This window comes from Dissoconium aciculare, assembly GCF_010015565.1.
Source record: "Dissoconium aciculare CBS 342.82 unplaced genomic scaffold K489scaffold_11, whole genome shotgun sequence".
Classification (NCBI taxonomy): domain Eukaryota; kingdom Fungi; phylum Ascomycota; class Dothideomycetes; order Mycosphaerellales; family Dissoconiaceae; genus Dissoconium; species Dissoconium aciculare.
The window spans coordinates 443988-461002 of record NW_022984961.1 but is presented as its reverse complement, the minus strand read 5'-3'; the positions used below and the strand labels follow the sequence as shown (position 1 = coordinate 461002).

The window sequence follows — 17015 nt, the reverse complement described above, 5'->3', positions numbered from 1 at the left end:
TGCACCTGCGAGCAGCAGCATCTGCACCACCGCCTCGTAGCCCTCGGAAGATGCGGCCTGGAGCGCGGTGCCGTAGTCTCCGCCTTGCGCGTTAACGTCGGCCTTGGCCTCGAGCAGCAGCTGTACCACCGCCTCGTGGCCGTATATAGATGCGGCCTGGAGCGCGGTACCGTAGTCTCCGCCTTGCGCGTTAACGTCGGCCTCGGCCTCGAGTAGCAGCTGTACTACCGCCTCGTAGCCGTATAAAGATGCGGCCTGGAGCGCGGTGCCATACCGTCCGCCTTGCGCGTTAACGTCGGCCTCGGCCTTAAGTAGCAGCTGTACTACCTTCTCGTGGCCCTGTAAAGATGCGGCCTGGAGCGCGGTGCCGTACCCTCCGCCTTGCGCGTTAACGTCGGCCTCGGCCTCGAGGAGCAGCTGTACTACCTTCTCGTAGCCGCGGGAAGATGCGGCCTGGAGCGCGGTGCCGTACCGTCCGCCTTGCGCGTTGACGTCGGCCCTAGCCTCTAGCAGCAGCTGCACGACACCGACTCGCCCAATGAAGCTTGCATAGTACAATGAGCTTGCCTCATCATCGTAACCATCGTTGTCGAAAGGTCTGTTCCAAGACATATCGGGCTTGTGTATCTTGAGCCAGTGGGCTCGATGAGTCTTAGACTCAAGCAGCTGTATCTCGCAGCGATAATCTTCGGCCTGTTGAAGCAAGGCATGGCGATACCACATTGCAGCAGCATACTTCAACAGAGGAAACACGACAAGATCTTGCTGAGAAGATGCTCTTTGCTCAGAGGTGCTGTAGTGCATCAGATACATGAGGCAGCTTTGCGTAATCCACCGATGTTCTCGGGCTGGGTCTAGGTGAAAGTTATGAGCGACGCTTCCTTTTATCCGCGTTGATTCGAGGTATTCCTTTACAGAGAAATGTGCCAATCTGATTTTTGTGTCTTTCTCGATCGGTCGCCTGGAAAAGCCATTAACATCGTCGTCTCCTTTGCTGATATCGCCAAGCGACGAATTCTCAGTAGCCGCATTTTCATTCCCAGCTTCAGTTTCAACTATGACAACGAGTCCGGCGAGTGTGTCCAAAACATCTTCCAATCCGCCTCGATTGTTAATGTCCACAAAATGGTCGGCAGCAGGATCCTCGCCCGGAACGATGGTGCTGATTTCGGCTACTTCATCTAGTCTTAAGGGGGTCTGCGAGTATGCAAGCCATCGAAGAAGTGCCAGCGCATATGCTTGGTCTTCAGCAGCAATGTTATGCAGCATTCGCTCATATGTCTCGTCCAAGGTCGCAGGGAGTTTGAGCAGTGCAGCTTTCACCACCATGGGCGTAGTGCGCTTCGACTTTGATAATTCTTGGAGTTGACAGAAGACCCACCGGAACCTGCATCGTTGCGCTCGTTGATTAGCATAGTAACAGCTGCGAAATTCACTTGACTTACATCCCATCTGCTTTTTCTGTCAGAGTCTTCTCCACTAATTCCTTAGTAGCAGCATCAAGCCGCGAAAGCTTCGGTATGCGAGCCAATTGCTTTGACACGTATTGTTTGATGTCACGATCTATCTTCTCGCCAGTCAAACAAATAGACTTGCTGCCGAGCTGCTTCATAGTATCGCGAATTCCTAGCTCGTCTCTGCTGGTTGCAATTAAATGCATGTTCGATGCTTGTCGTAGTAGCCTCTCTATGTTTTCTAGCATGCGCTGTCGAGCTCCTTTTTCTTCAGGGCATTCGTCTAATGCATCCAGATGGCAGAAAACCCGTTCGTACGATGTTAGCGCTGTATGCAGAATCTTTTCGAGCTCCCCTTGCCCGGGTGGTTTGCCGTCGATTTTGTCGTACATTTGCTGGAGAATCGAGAAGGCCGGCTCCCGGTGTCCAAGCTGTGCGACAAGAGAAGTCAGAAGATCTTCGTACGATTGTTTACGCTCGTCCGAGAACGAGAAGTAGAAGACAGCATGGCCAATATTGCTATTTCTTTCGCAGTAAATCTTCATATTCTCGATTACAGTAGAAGAAAGCACAGTCTTCCCACAGCCAGCGCCGCCATATAGCCACAGACATTGATCTTCTCCAGATTTCCACGATTGATACTCCTTCGTTCGTAGCAGCCATTCTCCGGTTCGCTGCTCGTGCAATTTCCGCGCAGACTCATGGTTCGTCCATGGATCAGAAGGCTTGAGCCATTTGGTAATTTCTTGATATCGTGCTTTCCGTTGACCTTCCACCTCATCGCGCTGCCGGATTGCAGCAAGGACTCGATTTCTAGCATTATCCGCACCTTCTCCGTAGTTTGCGCCCGGAGCCACTCCTACTATGCCAAACAAAGCATATGACATGTCTTCCTCTCGAGTCGTTTTCCTATTGTCCATCCAGCGCATCTTGTCCTCGACTCCCATATTCACACTCGCTCCCCAGTCGTGCAATATGCGCTCAGGTATGCCTGTTATGTTGGCGATCTGTGCTCCAAGGTCAGGCCCGATGTTGTCACGTGTGTGGAACATCGATCCTTTGTTGCCGATGACTTGCCAGTCCTTCGTCAGAAAGACAACCAAGCGCGGCGCAAGCAACTCTTGCAGTGTCCAGCCTCTATGGAACCATTCGTCCTGCCCGATGTCGCTCTGCTGCGTTGCAGCTGCCAAGCGCGCAATGCAGATCTCTGCATTGCGATACCACCTGAACATTGAGTTGATGGAGTACGAGAGTTCTACAGCATCCTTCTTGTTTATGCAACAAGTATCGATCCATAGCCAGTCCACCGATGCCACGTGCATTTGCACATACTGTGCAAATGCTTCCACTTTCCGATACCCGGCACTGCTCTTATTGCGCTCCTCTTGCACATCTTCGAAGGTGGCTTCCTCACGCCCCCATCGATGCGACGCGATCGCGTACTTCGGCAGGGGTTTCTCATCGGGGAACTCGGTGAATTTCAGAGTCTTTACATGGAGAAGACGCATAATGACTCGTGGACACGATCGATACGACTCACTGATGAAATGCGTAGCAAGAAGTGATAAGCGAGCTGGCAACCGGAAAATCACGACGGCTAGGCTTTGAGGCCTTCATTGTTGTGGCTTTGACACAGCTGCATGCTGCACTGCCCCCTCAAAGGCTGGAGCCCTTCTCCCGTTGCTGATTAACCACCAGCAATGTTTCTTCTCTGGAGCAATTCACGTCCGGGAGGTAGGTATTCCTTGCAATCGAGCCATGGGTGGGCAACTGCTGCATTGTACGTATCGTCGTAGACGTATGTGTCCTGTCGTCGGGTCCGATACTGACTCTAATGACCGTGATCCTGTGAAGAAGAAGAATAATAATAATAAAAATAATAATAACAATAAAAATAATAAAATAGACTGGCGCCGGCCGGCCAATGTCTTCCGGCACTAGTATTCAATCAGTGCCCGGGTGGTTAGGCTTCATAAAAGTCAGCCCTGGAATGACAGACACGACCATCAAAATCAACACTCGCAGTGTCATAATCCCGTACATATTCCATCCCGTCAAGCACGCGAGGCGGGAGAAGGTTGTAATGTGCTTCATCATCATGTCGCGTTCTTGAAATCATTAAACGCCATCAAATCGATCAATGCACCAACGGAATCATGATTCGTCCAGGCTTACAACGCATCACCCGGCTGATGGCCGACACGCCGACTCCTTGGAAAGCCATCCACGTCGCTGGCACCAATGGCAAGGGCTCCGTCTGCAATGCCGTCTCAGCCATGCTCAACGTCTACAATGACTCGGATTGGCGCAAGAAGACTGGTCAACCGAGCCTCGGGGTCGGTCAGTTCACCAGCCCTCATCTGCTTCATCGTTGGGACGGCATCACGATCCACGGCCAGCCGATCGCGGAGGACAAGTTCAAGCGCATCGAGCAGTTCGTTCAAGCCAGGAACAAGGACCTCGCCATCGATGCGAGCGAATTCGAACAGCTGACGGCCGCCGCCTTCACCTCCTTTACCGAATCGCGTGTGGACATCGCCGTCGTCGAAGCCGGCATGGGCGGTCTCGACGACGCCACCAACATCATCGGCCAAGATGTGGATGTGTCATTTCCAAACACCTTCACGCTTTCGGATGGCCAGCAGATCGAGTCTCGAGACATGCGCGACTTCCGACCTCGTCCTCTGGTCGCGGCCATCACCAACGTCGGTCGCGACCACACGGAGTTCCTCGGGTCGAAGATCGGTGAAATCGCCGCCCACAAAGCCGGCATCATCAAACCGGACGCGTGGGTCGTTGCTGCCGCCGGCGCCCATCCTGCCGTCAACGCAGCCATCGCCCGGGCGACTTCGCAACACGGCGCCAAAGAAGGCGCATGGACGCCGCTCTTCCCGCAGTTGGCGGGCCACCGAAGCCCGCAGAAGGGACGCAGGAACATACACGTCAACCTCGCCAACGCGATCTGGCTCGACGAAAAACAGGACCCCCGATTCACCGCCATCCCCATGAAGTACCGAGCGATATGGAAGCCTGTGCCCCAGCACGTCTTCCGCAACACATCGGTCGCGCTCCGCAGCGTCTGGGCGGCCTTGACCTCGCTCAACCTCATCCCCGACAAGGACAGCCCCGAGCTGGGCTTCCTCGAACACAACTTCCTCTGGAACATGTACGACGAGATGCTCATGGCGCCCCTCAAGATCACCATGCCGGGACGGCAGGAGATGATCTCCCTCGCGCCCATCAGCGGCAGCGACCGACCGGTGCTCCTCGACGGCGCCCACAACTTGGAGTCCGCCAAGATCCTATCCGCGGCCGTCGAGGCCCTCCCGGACCGCGGCCGGGTCAAGCGCGGCCGGGACCTCCCCGGTTCGCAGGGCAGGGACGGCATCCACGCCGAGCGGCCCCCAAAGTACAAAGATAGCCCGCCCGTCCAGTGGATCTTCGGCTGCTCCTCGACCAAGGACGTCTCCGAGATCCTGAAGGCGTTGCGGATCCGCGGCGCCGACACCGTCCACGCCGTGGAGTTCGCCACGCCAGTCGACGGCATGCCGTGGGTCAAGCCGACGCCCGCCGCGGAGGTGGCGGCGGCGGTCCGCGAGCAGCTGGGCGATCAGATCAACATCGTCGAGTGGGGCGCCGACGTCGCCGGCGCGCTGCGGGCCAGCGGAGACGAGAACATCCCGGACCGGCACAAGCTCGTCATCGCCGGCAGCCTGTACCTGGTCGGCGACGTGAAGCGGCTGCTGAAGGAGGCCGCGGAGGACCCCGAAGGATTCGAGATCCGCATGCGAGGCTCCTCTCGATTGGAGATTGAGATTCCGGATATCGCCCTGAGCCTGCTGAATGGCAGCGGGATTCGAAGGCGGCTTCGTTTGGTGAAGCCCGATGGGGTTGTCATCTCCTCTACTCCCTCTCATCCTTCAAAGACAGGGAACATTAAGCCCGCTCATTCTCCAAAGCCAGAGAAGGTTAAGCCCTCTCATCCTCCAAAACTAGCAGAGACCGATCACTCTCATCCTTTAAATTCAATAAACCTAGAAGAGAACACTCCTTCCCATCCTCCAAAACCAAAGGGAATGTCAAAGGAGACTGCTCCCTCTCATCCTCCGAAGGCAATGGGAAAACCAAAGGGGAATGCCCCCTCTGATCCTCCGAAGCAAGAGAACAGTAGGCCTTCCCATCCTTCGGATGACATTGGAATGACCATTTGAACCATTTGAGGTCCTGAAAATGGCAAATCCAATCGGACACCCTCTGCGTCGTCGCAAATCGCTCTTTTCGGCACATGCGAACGGCGTGACGGAGGCCATGTCATGCTACTACGCGGAGTGTTGGCCTTTGGTCGGCTTCCAGATTCCAACCGATCTATATAATCGACTACGGAGAAAGAAAATTCGATGGTCAGCTTTCTGCGCGAGTGTTCTGGTGGCGAGTTCGCCTGTGCCGGGAAGAAAAGAACTTACCCCATATAGCGACCTCCGAGCTGAAAGAAGAAGTATACGAGCACGCCGAACCACCAGCCGAGCGGCGTGGCCTGCAACAGATGCTGCAAGGGGAACCAAAAATTGATTGGGTCAGCATCAGATCAGTCTCGAGAGACAGATTCACCATCCTTTAGCCAGAGTGGAAACCCGGAAAAAAAAGAAAAGCCCAAACAAACTCACCATCGGCTGCACGAAATCCTCGATGCTCCGAATCACCCACTTCCCTCCCTCTTCCTCCCGCTCCACCCGGAAACAGATCAACATCGGCAACTCCACCGGGATCCAGCCCGGCGCCCACCTCAGCCTCGGCCTCTGGATCAACCTGACGAAGACCTGTCCGGCCTCGCGATCGAAGGCCGTCGAGAGGACCTCGAACTCCGTCGCGGCGATCACGCTCCGGTAGAACTGATAGACCTCGATGACCTTCTCCAGGGAGCCGCGGCCCCGCGGCACGTGGCAGAAGGGGTGCAGGAACGACGTCTCCGCGTGGCAGTAGGTGCGGAAGGCGGCGATCTGGGCGTCCGGGGTGGCGGCCGCGGCGCAGAGGGTGATCGCCGTGGCGATCTCGGAGACGGGGTCGTCCATCCTCTCTCTCTCTCTTCTTTTTTCGTTGCTGTATATTATGTTATGTTCATGTGATTACACTTTCTCAACGGGGTGTTTTTGATTTTCCTTGGACTTTTCCTCGGACTTCTTTTTTTTTCTCTCCCCTCTTGTTGTTTGAGCTTCCTTTTGTTTTCTAATTTTCCCTTTTCTTCTCCTTCTTCCGTGATGTCGCCGAGTGTGCTTTTGCGATTCCAGGTTTGTTGGGAAGAGAAGAAAGAGCGGGATTCGGGTAGGAAGCGTTGCCTTTTTCACGCAACCGGGAAGGAAGAACAACAACAGCGGAGGTGCCGGAACTCAGACGAAGCCAAAAAGAAATAGCCCAAAATCACTGAAATCGACCGGGAAATAATGATGACGGCTGCAACTTAAATTGATGCATATGTCAAAAGAGATGGTTCTCGCATTCGTATCGTCTGTCCTTGCCGATCGCCGACGTTTCCGACAGGTAGGGCCATATACGGCGTACGAGGAGGGTACAGGGTTTATTCTCTTTTATGCCAGACGTGAAAGTCTATATCCGTGCACTGCTTCAGTCCACTCGCTCCGCTCGTGCACCACAACTCAACGTCCACAACGGTTCAACGTCCACGATGCGACTTAATAGGATTGTAGATTGAACGCGTCTTTGTATCCATCACAACATGGCTGAATACGCTGAAGAAGAGGCTCGTATCAATGCTGCACTCCTCTGGCGCGAGGAGACTGAATTTGAGGGCCCTCTGACTACGTTAGCAAAGGAGTTTAGAGTTTCGTACAAGCGACTCCAACGACGCGCTCGTGGATTGAAAAGCAAGTCTACAAGGCAACCAGCTAACAGGAAGCTGGATAACGCTCAAGAAGAGGCCTTAATAACGTGGCTAAAGCGATGTGATAAGATAGGTGTGTCTGCGCGCGTTGTCGACGTGCATAAGACTGCCAATTCGATCCTAGCTAGATGCCACAATCTCGAAGGGCCAGCGCCAGACGTCTCGAAGATGTGGGTCTCACGCTTCATTTCACGCCACCCTGAGTGGTATAAGCGTCCATCACGATCACTTGATGCAGTACGTGCAGCAGCAGAGCAGCCAGGCCGTATTGGATTATGGTATTCTCGCTTCGAAGAGATCGTCCGGACCGAAGGCATACCTCCAGACGACATTTGGAACATGGATGAGACTGGCTTTCGTGTTGGTATGGCACGTACGCAGCACGTGCTAACGCAGCATCCGGAGCAGCGTAATTGGACGCCGAGCTCTAACAATCGCGAGACAGTGACGGTTGTTGAGGCCATTAGCGCAGCTGGCGCAACAATCCAGCCGATGGTGATCCTCCCTGGCAAACGACTTCAAGACGCGTGGTTCACAGAGCTCCATTCAGCTACAATGCTTGCTTTGAGCGACACAGGCTATACAACAGACGCTCTGACGCTCCAGTGGCTGTATCATTGGGAGGAGCAGTCGCGAAGACTCCAGCGTGGCGTGAAGCGATTACTTGTCTTCGACGGATATGGATCTCACTATACCCTCGAGTTCGTCGAGTTCTGTGAGCAACATGCTATTATACCTCTTGTATTGCCGCCGCACATGTCGCATCTTATGCAGCCGCTTGACGTAGCCATATTTCAGCCGTTCAAACACTGGCATTCAGAAGCAGTTGACTATGCTACGCGCAGCGGCTGTATTGACTTCAATAAGACAGAGTTCCTCGCTGCCTTCGAGGGCTTTAGACAGAAGACTATGAAGCCGGATACAATACGTGCTGGCTTTGCAAAGACTGGCCTTTATCCATTCAATCCAAACGTTGTTCTTTCAAGCCTTAGAGAGAAAGCAGCAACACTCGCGCGGCCAGCAACTCCAGTTGATCAGGCTACGTTAGAGACGACGATGATTACAACACCACGTACAGTACGGACTCTGGCACGTACTCAGAGCCAATTCATTGCTTCTGCTCTAGCTGACCAGCCTATAGCGACGCAGCAGCTTCAGAGGATCTTCCGTGGCGCATACGCCATAGCAATCGCTGGAGCTGAGGCTGTAGATGAACTTCAACATACGACGGTTGCCCAGAACGTACGCAATCAGCGTCGCTCGATGAAGCGCCAGTATCTACAGAATGGAGGAGTCCTTACTGCAGCACAAGCACGTCAAGTCATCCAAAAAAGACGTCAAAAAGAGGCAGAGAAGGCTGATAAAGTACTTGCTCGTGAGAAGGTAAAGGATCGTCGTAAACGACTGAATCTTGTATTAAATGTTATAGACATGACTTCGAGGCATTCAAAGGCGGTAATTAATGGCTTCAAACGTCGTTTGATGCCAGTATGGCTCCGTCTAATGCAGGATATTGATGGCAACGAGCGTGCAGAGCGTCATCTCGATGGCGATGATGGTCACGACGAGCCTGTGGACGTTGAACCGTTGTGGACGTTGAGTTGTGGTGCACGAGCGGAGCGAGTGGACTGAAGCAGTGCACGGATATGAACCGCATTCAGGAATCACCACGCGCGCGCGGAGAATGCCCCGACGGGCCTTTTCTCACACACCCGCGTCCCCGATCTTCGCGTTGCCGGCGCTTGAGAAGGAATGTGCACATGATGATCGCTTTCGAATGGCTGTATCGTCGAGAGATCTAACAATAAAAACAATGCTTCGTTGCTGGCGTTCCAGCATGACCATGCCCCGGCCTATAGAAATAGGTTTGGCTTCGAAAACACAACCGACGCCGTGAGCTATAATGACAGGAAGAGAAAATGTACAAAACACACAACGGCCTCGAGTCGTCTAGGTACAGCCATCTATGAATGTACGGCCGACAACAGGTAGTGATAGAACGCCGAAATCACGAGGGCTAATAGCAGCCTTTCAAACAAGTCTGCTCCTCCCCCTCCTCCATCCAGTCCGAGAACTCTTGCTCAGAGCTTCGCTTGGATGCCCTCAGTACCCTTGTTGCCGTTCGCGACGGTGGCGCTCGCCTCTTTGTTCAGCTCGACCTTGCCATTGCCTTGGCCGGCATTGTCGCCGAAGAAAATCACCTGGACGGTCAGATCATCGCGGTAGCGTCGGCTGAATGGCGCCGGGAGCGTGAGGAGTGCCGTGAGCGTCTCCGTGTCGCGGCCGCCCAGGGCGTTGCGCACGAGATGGGTGGCGGCGTTCTTGTCCTCGACGACGAATCGCTGGTCTTGGCCGGTCGGGATGCCCCACTGTTCTTGTCGGACAGGTGCGCGCTGACCACCGGTTGCGCCTTGAGATTGGTGCTCGATGGGCAGTTGGGAGGCTTTCTGGCTGGCGAACCAGGAAGGAAGCCAGCTGCTCGTGTTGGCCTTGCCTCCTGCGAGTGAGGATTGCTTCTCGAGCCATTGTCCGACGAGGCCAACGACCTCCTCGTTGGTGAGCATTTCCCACAGACCGTCTGTGGCCATGACGACGAAGTCTCCATTGGCAGGGTCGATCTGTGTGCGAGTGATAACAGGCTCGGCGGTGACGTATGGAGGTGTCTTCAGGTACTTGCTGGGTGTGCGGCCGAAGTATGACTTCTTTAGCTTTTGCTGAACCTCTATCGACCACTTGTACACGGCATCTCCGAATGCTCGGCTGGGCTCCAATCCGCCCAGGATACGTCCGTTGGCTGTAACATACGGCTCGTTGGGGTGCTCGGCGCGTAGTCGTGCATCTTCCGAGGGCGTCCCACCGGTCTGATCGATGGATAGCGCTGTGGCAGTCCACTTTCCGTTGCTGCCCCGACGACCCAATACAGCTCGACTGTCACCAGTACATGCCACCCTCAATTCCTTCGATCTGCTATCGTAGAAGCTCAAAAGTGCGCAAGAGCCTGAAAGAGCAGGTGCGAGAATTTGAGCAGCGACACGCTTTGATTGGGCCTTCAGAACCTTGGCGGCTGATTCGTGAACGATGTCATGATCGAGCCTGACAAAGCCCTGTTTGATCGCTGCATCGATTGCCTCAGACGTTGGGACGTTCGATTGTGGATCCGCGAGAGCACCCTTGTATGTGGCGTTTAATTCTCTGGCAACGTATGATACGAGGGTCTGTCGGAGCTTTGCCGAAGTTGTCCAACCAGCGTGACCATCGAAAACCCCCCAAAACATCCAATCGGAGCTGTGGGTGCCGTTTGCTGCGGCCGCAGTTGTGCTCGGGACTTCAACAATCTTCTCGACGTGATCATCCTCTATCGGATCATTGCTGGGTATTTGCACGACATCATATCTGACTACACCTGTTCCACGGCCGACTAGATAGCTCTCTTCGTTGGTTCGAAGTTTGGCCGTAGCTTCCTCGGGAGTAAGCATCTCCACGGTTTTGCGACCTGATCGATCCGTCTCTTTGCTTATTTTGGCATCAGCCGGTATTTCTGTCGCGAAAATCTGGCCCTGTTCCACGACCAACGCTTTCCGCACGGCTTCCGGGACAGCTGGAGAACCAAGGTTCGTTGATAACGCCTCCGAGGTGGTCGAAGACGTTAACGATGATGATGTCGGGTTATATGATTGTGAAGAGGATGAGTAGGGCGATCTCTGATTACTCGTGAGGCTTGGAGCCGCTGCCAAAGGCATATACAGCGCAGTGGTGAGGTGAGCTCGCTGCTGATAACCGTAGTATATCGCTGCAGCTCCCACTCCAAGTCCCACAGAAACGGAGATGCGCCGCGAGAATCTCATCGAGGAGAGTAGGGGTTGCTGAGCCTTGCTGCCTATTGAGCGTTGAACGATTGCATTGTGGGGAACGTTGATCCGAAGATTCTTGAGCGCCTTGCGAGGGTTCGGCCGGCGAAAGGTGCGCAAGTTTTGAATGACGGCACGGCGCATCTGGAATGGCAGATCTCACGATATGAACGTGAGACTGGGCGACATGTGTGGTGTATGATGGTCCGATTGCAACGCCGAGATGTTTGAAATGATATATTACGGCGGAGAGGTGAAGATGAGGAAGCAACGACGACGACGACAGATGGGAGCCCGCGCGTCGAGGTGATCCGCAAGTGATGGATGTATCGTGCCGTACCATGGATTGTCCTATCCCTTCCAAGCGAGCGATGATGCGGTTTCACCACACACAGCACGTCACGCTACCGAGGCCTCATGTCTCATGCCTCAGGCGTCTAGACTTCGTCTTTCCCAACTGGGCACACGCACCACAATGACTAATCCCGCACTTGTAGGGCACATGCCAAGACTTCCCGCACACAATTTGACACTGCACTGGAGGCGCATTCCACCACTGTTGGTTGTTTCGTGTCGCGAAATTCCCAGACTTCCCACATCACCAAACAACATCACCAACCCAAACCGTCACAATGGGTCCCAAAGCCGCCGGAGACAAGGGCAAGAAGCGCAGCGCCATCGAGGACGTTGTCGCCCGCGAATACACCATCCACCTTCACAAGAGAGTACGTTCAGTTTGATGAAGTCCAACGAATGGCTGGAGTCTTGGCTCTCGAGGTCTCATGCTTCATACATCCGGATGGATGCACACATACCTATACACATGGCCATTCGGCAGTGTTTGTGGATCGTGTGACGATGATGAAGCGTGGGCATCGAGGCCAGACCGGGCATCGGACGGAAGACTGAGAAAGAATCATATAATTCTAACCAATGCGGTTTCGCTGGAACAATAGGTTCACGGTGTCAGCTTCAAGAAGCGAGCTCCTCGTGCCATCAAGGAGATCCGCGCTTTTGCTGAGAAGGCCATGGTGAGTACAAATTGCATCCTTTCCCTCACTGGAACACTTCAGCTCCTCATCCCTGTGTCTTTTGCCTTTGATACCTGTCGACACTCACTGACTTCATGTTCGACAGGGTACCTCCGACGTCCGCCTCGACCCTCAGTTGAACAAGAAGGTCTGGGAGTCTGGTATCAAGGGTGTCCCATTCCGTCTCCGCGTCCGCATCTCACGAAAGCGTAACGACGAGGAGAGCGCCAAGGAGAAGCTGTACTCTTACGTCCAGGCCGTCAACGTCAAGAACCCCAAGGGTCTCCAGACCGCTGTCGTCGAGGATGCCGCATAAACGTGTGGTTGTCTGAGGACGAATTGGGAAAAAGAAAAAGGGCATTCAAGCGGGCGTTCATGTGTTCTGGGAGACATTTGCTTGTCGTTGATACCGGTGCAAACGGCTTCCTTTTTATTACGAGATGATCATTCCGGATGTCATATCGCCCTTGAGGGCCAGTGGCAAGCCGCTGCCGCTTCCAGTCGAGACGCTGAAAACGCGATCATCGGGGGGGAAGAATATGATATGATTGAACAATCAAGTTCTCACATGAGAAATCAGAATCCATCGACTCTACGACCTAGACTGCTCTACATTGAACCTATGTGACTACTCTGCGTTGACCACCCTTCGACCACCCAACTTCTCGTCCGGTATCTCTGTCAATGTCCACTAGCTGCCACGTAGTCCTGTTTTTTATGAAGTCCAGCAAGGGCCACGCTCCTGGTTGCGAAAAATAAATATGAATCATGATTGACCAAAAACAAATCGAACTAAGAGACATTAAATTTATTAAAACGGAGTAATGACAAAAGAGTTCGATGCATTCTTTTTCTTTCTTTTTTCAAATCGGCATCATCCTTAATTAACCCCAACCACCCAAAAACGCCCGTGTCGCATCAGCCCATCTCATCCCGAGCAAATATCTCGTCGACGTAAGAACATCATGAAAAGGAAACCCCCATCAGTAATCCCCCTGGTGTAAATCCTGCGTATCCGTCCTCGCCAGGCCGTGGTACTGATCATGACGGATCACGAGATTCGGCGCGATGGCGGTGGAGGTGATGTCCAGTCGCTGTTTGACTTGAGGTTGTGGCTGCTGCTGCTGCTGCTGTTGTTGTGTCTCTGCGAGTAATGAGCGAGGAGTTGCGGCGAGGGGATCCTGCTGCTTCTGCTGCTGTTGCGCCGTACTGGAGGAGAAGTGGTTGTTGTTGTTATCGTTGCTGGCGTCGTCGATGGCGGGGAGGGCTTCGCCGAGGGACTTGGAGCGGACGTGAGTGAGATGCGTGGAGGTGTCGTCATCCGTTTGGCTAGAGTCGGTGGCTGTATGTCCGTCGTCCCTGTGTCCGGTATAGAAGACCCCTGCATCGGACTTCGAGCGAGCTGCGGAGTCGATGGCTTTATTATCTAGTGATGACCGTCGTCCTCCGCCTCGCCCAATTGAGGAGCGGAAGAAACTCAACAGTGTGGGTCGTTTCCGAACTTGCTGTGCTTGTTGCGTAGGAGCAGGGAGCTGATCGGCCTTCTTGGTCATGGCAGCAGGACTGTTCGCATTAGTGGCACCAGGCTTCCCACCTCCCTCTACAGCCGCCACAGCCATTGCAAATGCCTTTTCCGCATTAGGAGCACTGAACTCTCGATCTTCCCGTCCAATGTGGTCCAATGCCTGCTGTACCGCAGGTACGTACTGTGGGTAGTCCGCGAGGCATATGTCGTGCAAGAGGCGCAGTTTCGCCAGGTCCATTCCCACGCGCTCACGATCGGGAATGACGTGCCAGCCGAAAGAACGGATATCCATGCTGACTGCTCGGTCCACCGCGGTCTTGACTTGCAGCAGGTCAATGAGCATGTCGATACGCTCTTGCGTCGCTGAGATGAAGGCCGCGAATTTGGTGCAGTCGGCAATCTGCCAGGAAGAGCGGATCAGACTGCCAGCGCGGCGCGTCGTGTCCAAGTGTGCGTATTTCTGTGCAACCTCATGCAAGAGTTCATGCCGCTCGCGAAAGGCCTCCAGTCGAGCAGGGTCGAGCGGACGCTCGAGGTGTATGGAGATTTTCCTTGGAGGTTTCAGTCCATACTTGGCCATCATCTCTTCCCGCGTAGTACCGCTCGTGCGATCAACAATTGCGCTGAGAGCATCTTCAATGACGGTGCGGTTGCCAGGCTCGTCGAGACGGGGATCGCGCGCACCAAAGAATGTCGGTTCGCTCGGTTCTGGGTATACGAGACTTGGATTTCGAGGTACCGCACGATCCGTCACAGTGGTAGGAGGGGAGGCGATTCCAAGTACATATCCCCATACCAAGAGGCGAGTCTGCTGCAGACCGAGTCTCGCGATTTGTCGTTGTTCCTCTTTGTCCCATTTGTGGGAAGGATGAATCAGTCCGAAAGTCTCCACACACAAGCTGAACAAGCTGGCAAGCGCGACGACGCCAGTCAGCGCGGCCTCGTGGCCGGCGTCCTCGATATGATCAGAGGTATTCTTCGCAGTCTCCATGTTGAACGTGACATTGTTCGTCGGAAGAGAGCTGTCGTCGAAGGTGAGAGGGATGTCCCAGCTAGAGTGGTGGTGTGATGTCAAAGGCGGCTGAGAAAAGAAAATGCGCGCTGTTGAGTAACCTTCGGCGAAAGGTTCGGTCAAACGGAAGGGTGAGGCGTCGCTACAGGACAAGCTGGATCAAATAACACCTGGGCACCTACAGAATACCGCCGAAGGGATAACAAACGAAGTCCTCGCTTGGTGCTCGTCTACACAGTGCGGACCATGCGACGATGGTGGGCGCGATTGGCGGGCACACAGAATGGCATTGAAGAACAAGAACGCGTGTGCGGGATTTTCCAGAACTCTGCGGTGCTCTGTGAGATGCTTCATCTTGTTTCCAGCCAAAATGCAGCTCTGTGAATTACAGAACCCACCCACTGGGCAGCATCAAATTGTCCACCAGATCGACGTGAATGACGAAACTGTGGCAGTGGGTGGGAACCCTGGAATGGTGGGGGCTCTCGCGGACACACGCCACTGTATCATGAGTCAGTGCCCCACGGGCAGGTGCATGTGCACTCACAGGACTCAACAATATGGGCGCAGATGCAGATCCACTCATTTCGCTCAGTCTGAACCAAACGACCGTAATATTTGGAGAACGTAAGAAACAAATCCATGGATGGCATCAGTCGCAACGGAACGCTGATAATATAAATGATTGCTTGTAGATGTGTGAGAACCTGTTGCACAACTTGGAATGCAAAATAGTGTATCTGCATTGTTGCTCATGGAAACAAACCTCAGGCATCTCCGAAGTTCTGTAGACAGTACTAGGTAGGTGTGTAGGTGTGTAATGTAGTTCGGACCCTTGGATCGGAGCCAGAGGGCCACTTGCAACCGTAGAGATCGTGGAATGCCAAACGACCAGGGGGATCGACAGCGGCGGCCATCACAGACACTGGTCCTGTATGCGGGATTGGACCGGGGAGCGTGTCATTTTGTGCACCTAGGCATCCTCGGACAAGTATTACAGCAGAGTGGAGAATCGGTCATGGCCATGCCTGGAGGTTGGATTGGAGGTGGATTGTCGAAACGCGCCTCCGAGGTCCGATCTTCTATTACGAGACTCTGTGCCAGATGACCAAATAAGACTACTTGAGGCGCAGTACGAGCGGAACGACCAAGCGAAGGCCAGTATGGCGGCGAGAAATCAATTCTACAGTACCACCATGTATCAAACGAGGAATGCGAGCAATTCTTCGGTTGCAGTACTGGAGAGGGAGGAATAGCCGCGGCTGTTTTGGCTGTTTTGGCCCGGCACCAGTCAAGCTACAATACAAGCAATTCGGCATTGCCAGCAGCACTAGCGGGCAGTAGTGAACACAGTAGGAGCAGCACCAGCAGAAACAATCTCATCAGCAGACATGAAGGAAAGGCATGATGACCTTCTGCCCGCGTGACGATGAAAAGTCCCGGGGTCGAATCAGATCGGGGAATGATAACGGCCGAGAGAAGTGCTCCGACTCGGGAAATGAACCCAATCCCTACTACTGGTTGTTCCATCGCCACTCGCCACGATTGCTGTTGCGCGAATGTGTCTAGCAGATTATCATGAATCATCATTCACAAACGTAGCTGGAATCTGCATTGTGGATGATGGGGTTGGAGCAAGGGGTGCCGTGCAATACTCCCATGGCCGGTCTATCTCCACGACCTGATGACCCAGGTGGCTGATTTGATTCCGCCTCAGCAGTGGCCCAGAGTCGCCGTTCCTCGCCATCGCGACGACGAACAGGTCGTATTCTGAGCGCAGAGCACATGAAGTCGCTTAGAAGCCATCTATGAGCAGACATGGATGACAGCGCCGATATCGATGTACACAGTACATCGGAGGTACCTGGGTACGTGATCTTCACCCCGGCAGCTCGGGCGCATCGTTCAGTGGGCTCCTCCTACTTGGAAGAACGCATCATTGCGAGCAGGAATGACTTAATATCTCTGGTGGGTGGCGCGCAGTCGTTTTCCCCAACTGCGAAATCGAGATGAACTTCAACAGGTACAATGCCCAGCAATGTATTTTCCTTCGTGATGATCTCTGTGTACCATACATGGACTATGTCGAGATGGGAAGTTCACAGAAGAGACGGGTCGAACGGTGGGTTGTGGTCTGGGCCCGGAAGTGGCCGACGAAGGATCCTCCCACGCCGCATGCGCCCGTAACAAGCAGCTGTCACTTCGAACGGGACAGAGAAGTCCTGACGCTGACACGTGCATATTGACCG

At 54.0% G+C, this 17015-nt stretch overlaps 8 protein-coding genes across 8 annotated transcripts; 2 read left to right on the top strand and 6 right to left on the bottom strand.

The window, feature by feature from the left end:
* Positions 1 to 111: 111 nt before the first annotated feature.
* On the bottom strand, positions 112 to 357 carry K489DRAFT_295978 (ankyrin; the record flags this gene model as incomplete). Its single annotated transcript, XM_033600307.1, has 1 exon — positions 112 to 357. A coding segment is annotated over one exon (246 nt), but the record flags the coding sequence as incomplete, so codon positions are not given.
* A 699-nt stretch (positions 358 to 1056) lies between these two features.
* K489DRAFT_343236 (uncharacterized protein) lies at positions 1057 to 3319 on the bottom strand (the record flags this gene model as incomplete). Its single annotated transcript, XM_033602305.1, has 2 exons — positions 1446 to 3319; positions 1057 to 1387 (listed from the first exon to the last, which is right to left on the bottom strand). Coding segments are annotated over exons 1-2 (1848 nt in total), but the record flags the coding sequence as incomplete, so codon positions are not given.
* A 291-nt stretch (positions 3320 to 3610) lies between these two features.
* On the top strand, positions 3611 to 5227 carry K489DRAFT_295957 (FolC bifunctional protein; the record flags this gene model as incomplete). The annotated part of the gene is made up of 3 exons (XM_033600306.1): positions 3611 to 4276; positions 4466 to 4795; positions 4853 to 5227. Coding segments are annotated over 3 exons (1371 nt in total), but the record flags the coding sequence as incomplete, so codon positions are not given.
* A 675-nt stretch (positions 5228 to 5902) lies between these two features.
* K489DRAFT_382974 (uncharacterized protein) lies at positions 5903 to 6911 on the bottom strand. Its single transcript, XM_033605497.1, has one exon. The coding sequence runs from the start codon at positions 6521 to 6523 to the stop codon at positions 6059 to 6061; it is 465 nt and encodes a 154-aa protein (XP_033457245.1). The 5' UTR covers positions 6524 to 6911; the 3' UTR covers positions 5903 to 6058.
* A 2520-nt stretch (positions 6912 to 9431) lies between these two features.
* K489DRAFT_390270 (MgPP2CL-3, protein phosphatase 2C-like protein 3) lies at positions 9432 to 11747 on the bottom strand (the record flags this gene model as incomplete). The annotated part of the gene is made up of 3 exons (XM_033606588.1): positions 9432 to 10936; positions 10958 to 11227; positions 11642 to 11747. The coding sequence occupies 3 exons, from the start codon at positions 11745 to 11747 to the stop codon at positions 9432 to 9434; spliced, it is 1881 nt and encodes a 626-aa protein (XP_033457244.1).
* Positions 11748 to 11787: 40 nt separating this feature from the next.
* On the top strand, positions 11788 to 12828 carry K489DRAFT_382968 (ribosomal protein L31e). The gene is made up of 3 exons (XM_033605496.1): positions 11788 to 12066; positions 12169 to 12229; positions 12336 to 12828. The coding sequence occupies exons 1-3, from the start codon at positions 11981 to 11983 to the stop codon at positions 12543 to 12545; spliced, it is 357 nt and encodes a 118-aa protein (XP_033457243.1). The 5' UTR covers positions 11788 to 11980; the 3' UTR covers positions 12546 to 12828.
* A 1047-nt stretch (positions 12829 to 13875) lies between these two features.
* On the bottom strand, positions 13876 to 14745 carry K489DRAFT_324363 (uncharacterized protein; the record flags this gene model as incomplete). Its single annotated transcript, XM_033601752.1, has 1 exon — positions 13876 to 14745. A coding segment is annotated over one exon (870 nt), but the record flags the coding sequence as incomplete, so codon positions are not given.
* A 1223-nt stretch (positions 14746 to 15968) lies between these two features.
* Positions 15969 to 16470, bottom strand: K489DRAFT_49306 (uncharacterized protein). The gene has a single exon (XM_033608674.1). The coding sequence runs from the start codon at positions 16354 to 16356 to the stop codon at positions 16063 to 16065; it is 294 nt and encodes a 97-aa protein (XP_033457241.1). The 5' UTR covers positions 16357 to 16470; the 3' UTR covers positions 15969 to 16062.
* Between the last annotated feature and the right edge of the window lie 545 nt (positions 16471 to 17015).

What these genes read in the sequence shown, in the direction of transcription:
- K489DRAFT_382974 (XM_033605497.1), bottom strand. Translation starts at nt 6,523, where the DNA reads ATGGACGACCCCGTCTCCGAGATCGCCACGGCGATCACCCTCTGCGCC.
- K489DRAFT_382968 (XM_033605496.1), top strand. Translation starts at nt 11,981, where the DNA reads ATGCTTCATACATCCGGATGGATGCACACATACCTATACACATGGCCA. An exon ending in TCGTGTGACGATGATGAAGC is followed by an intron (nt 12,067 to 12,168) that starts GTGGGCATCGAG and finishes TCACGGTGTCAG; the next exon opens with CTTCAAGAAGCGAGCTCCTC. An exon ending in CTTTTGCTGAGAAGGCCATG is followed by an intron (nt 12,230 to 12,335) that starts GTGAGTACAAAT and finishes CATGTTCGACAG; the next exon opens with GGTACCTCCGACGTCCGCCT.
- K489DRAFT_49306 (XM_033608674.1), bottom strand. Translation starts at nt 16,356, where the DNA reads ATGATGATTCATGATAATCTGCTAGACACATTCGCGCAACAGCAATCG.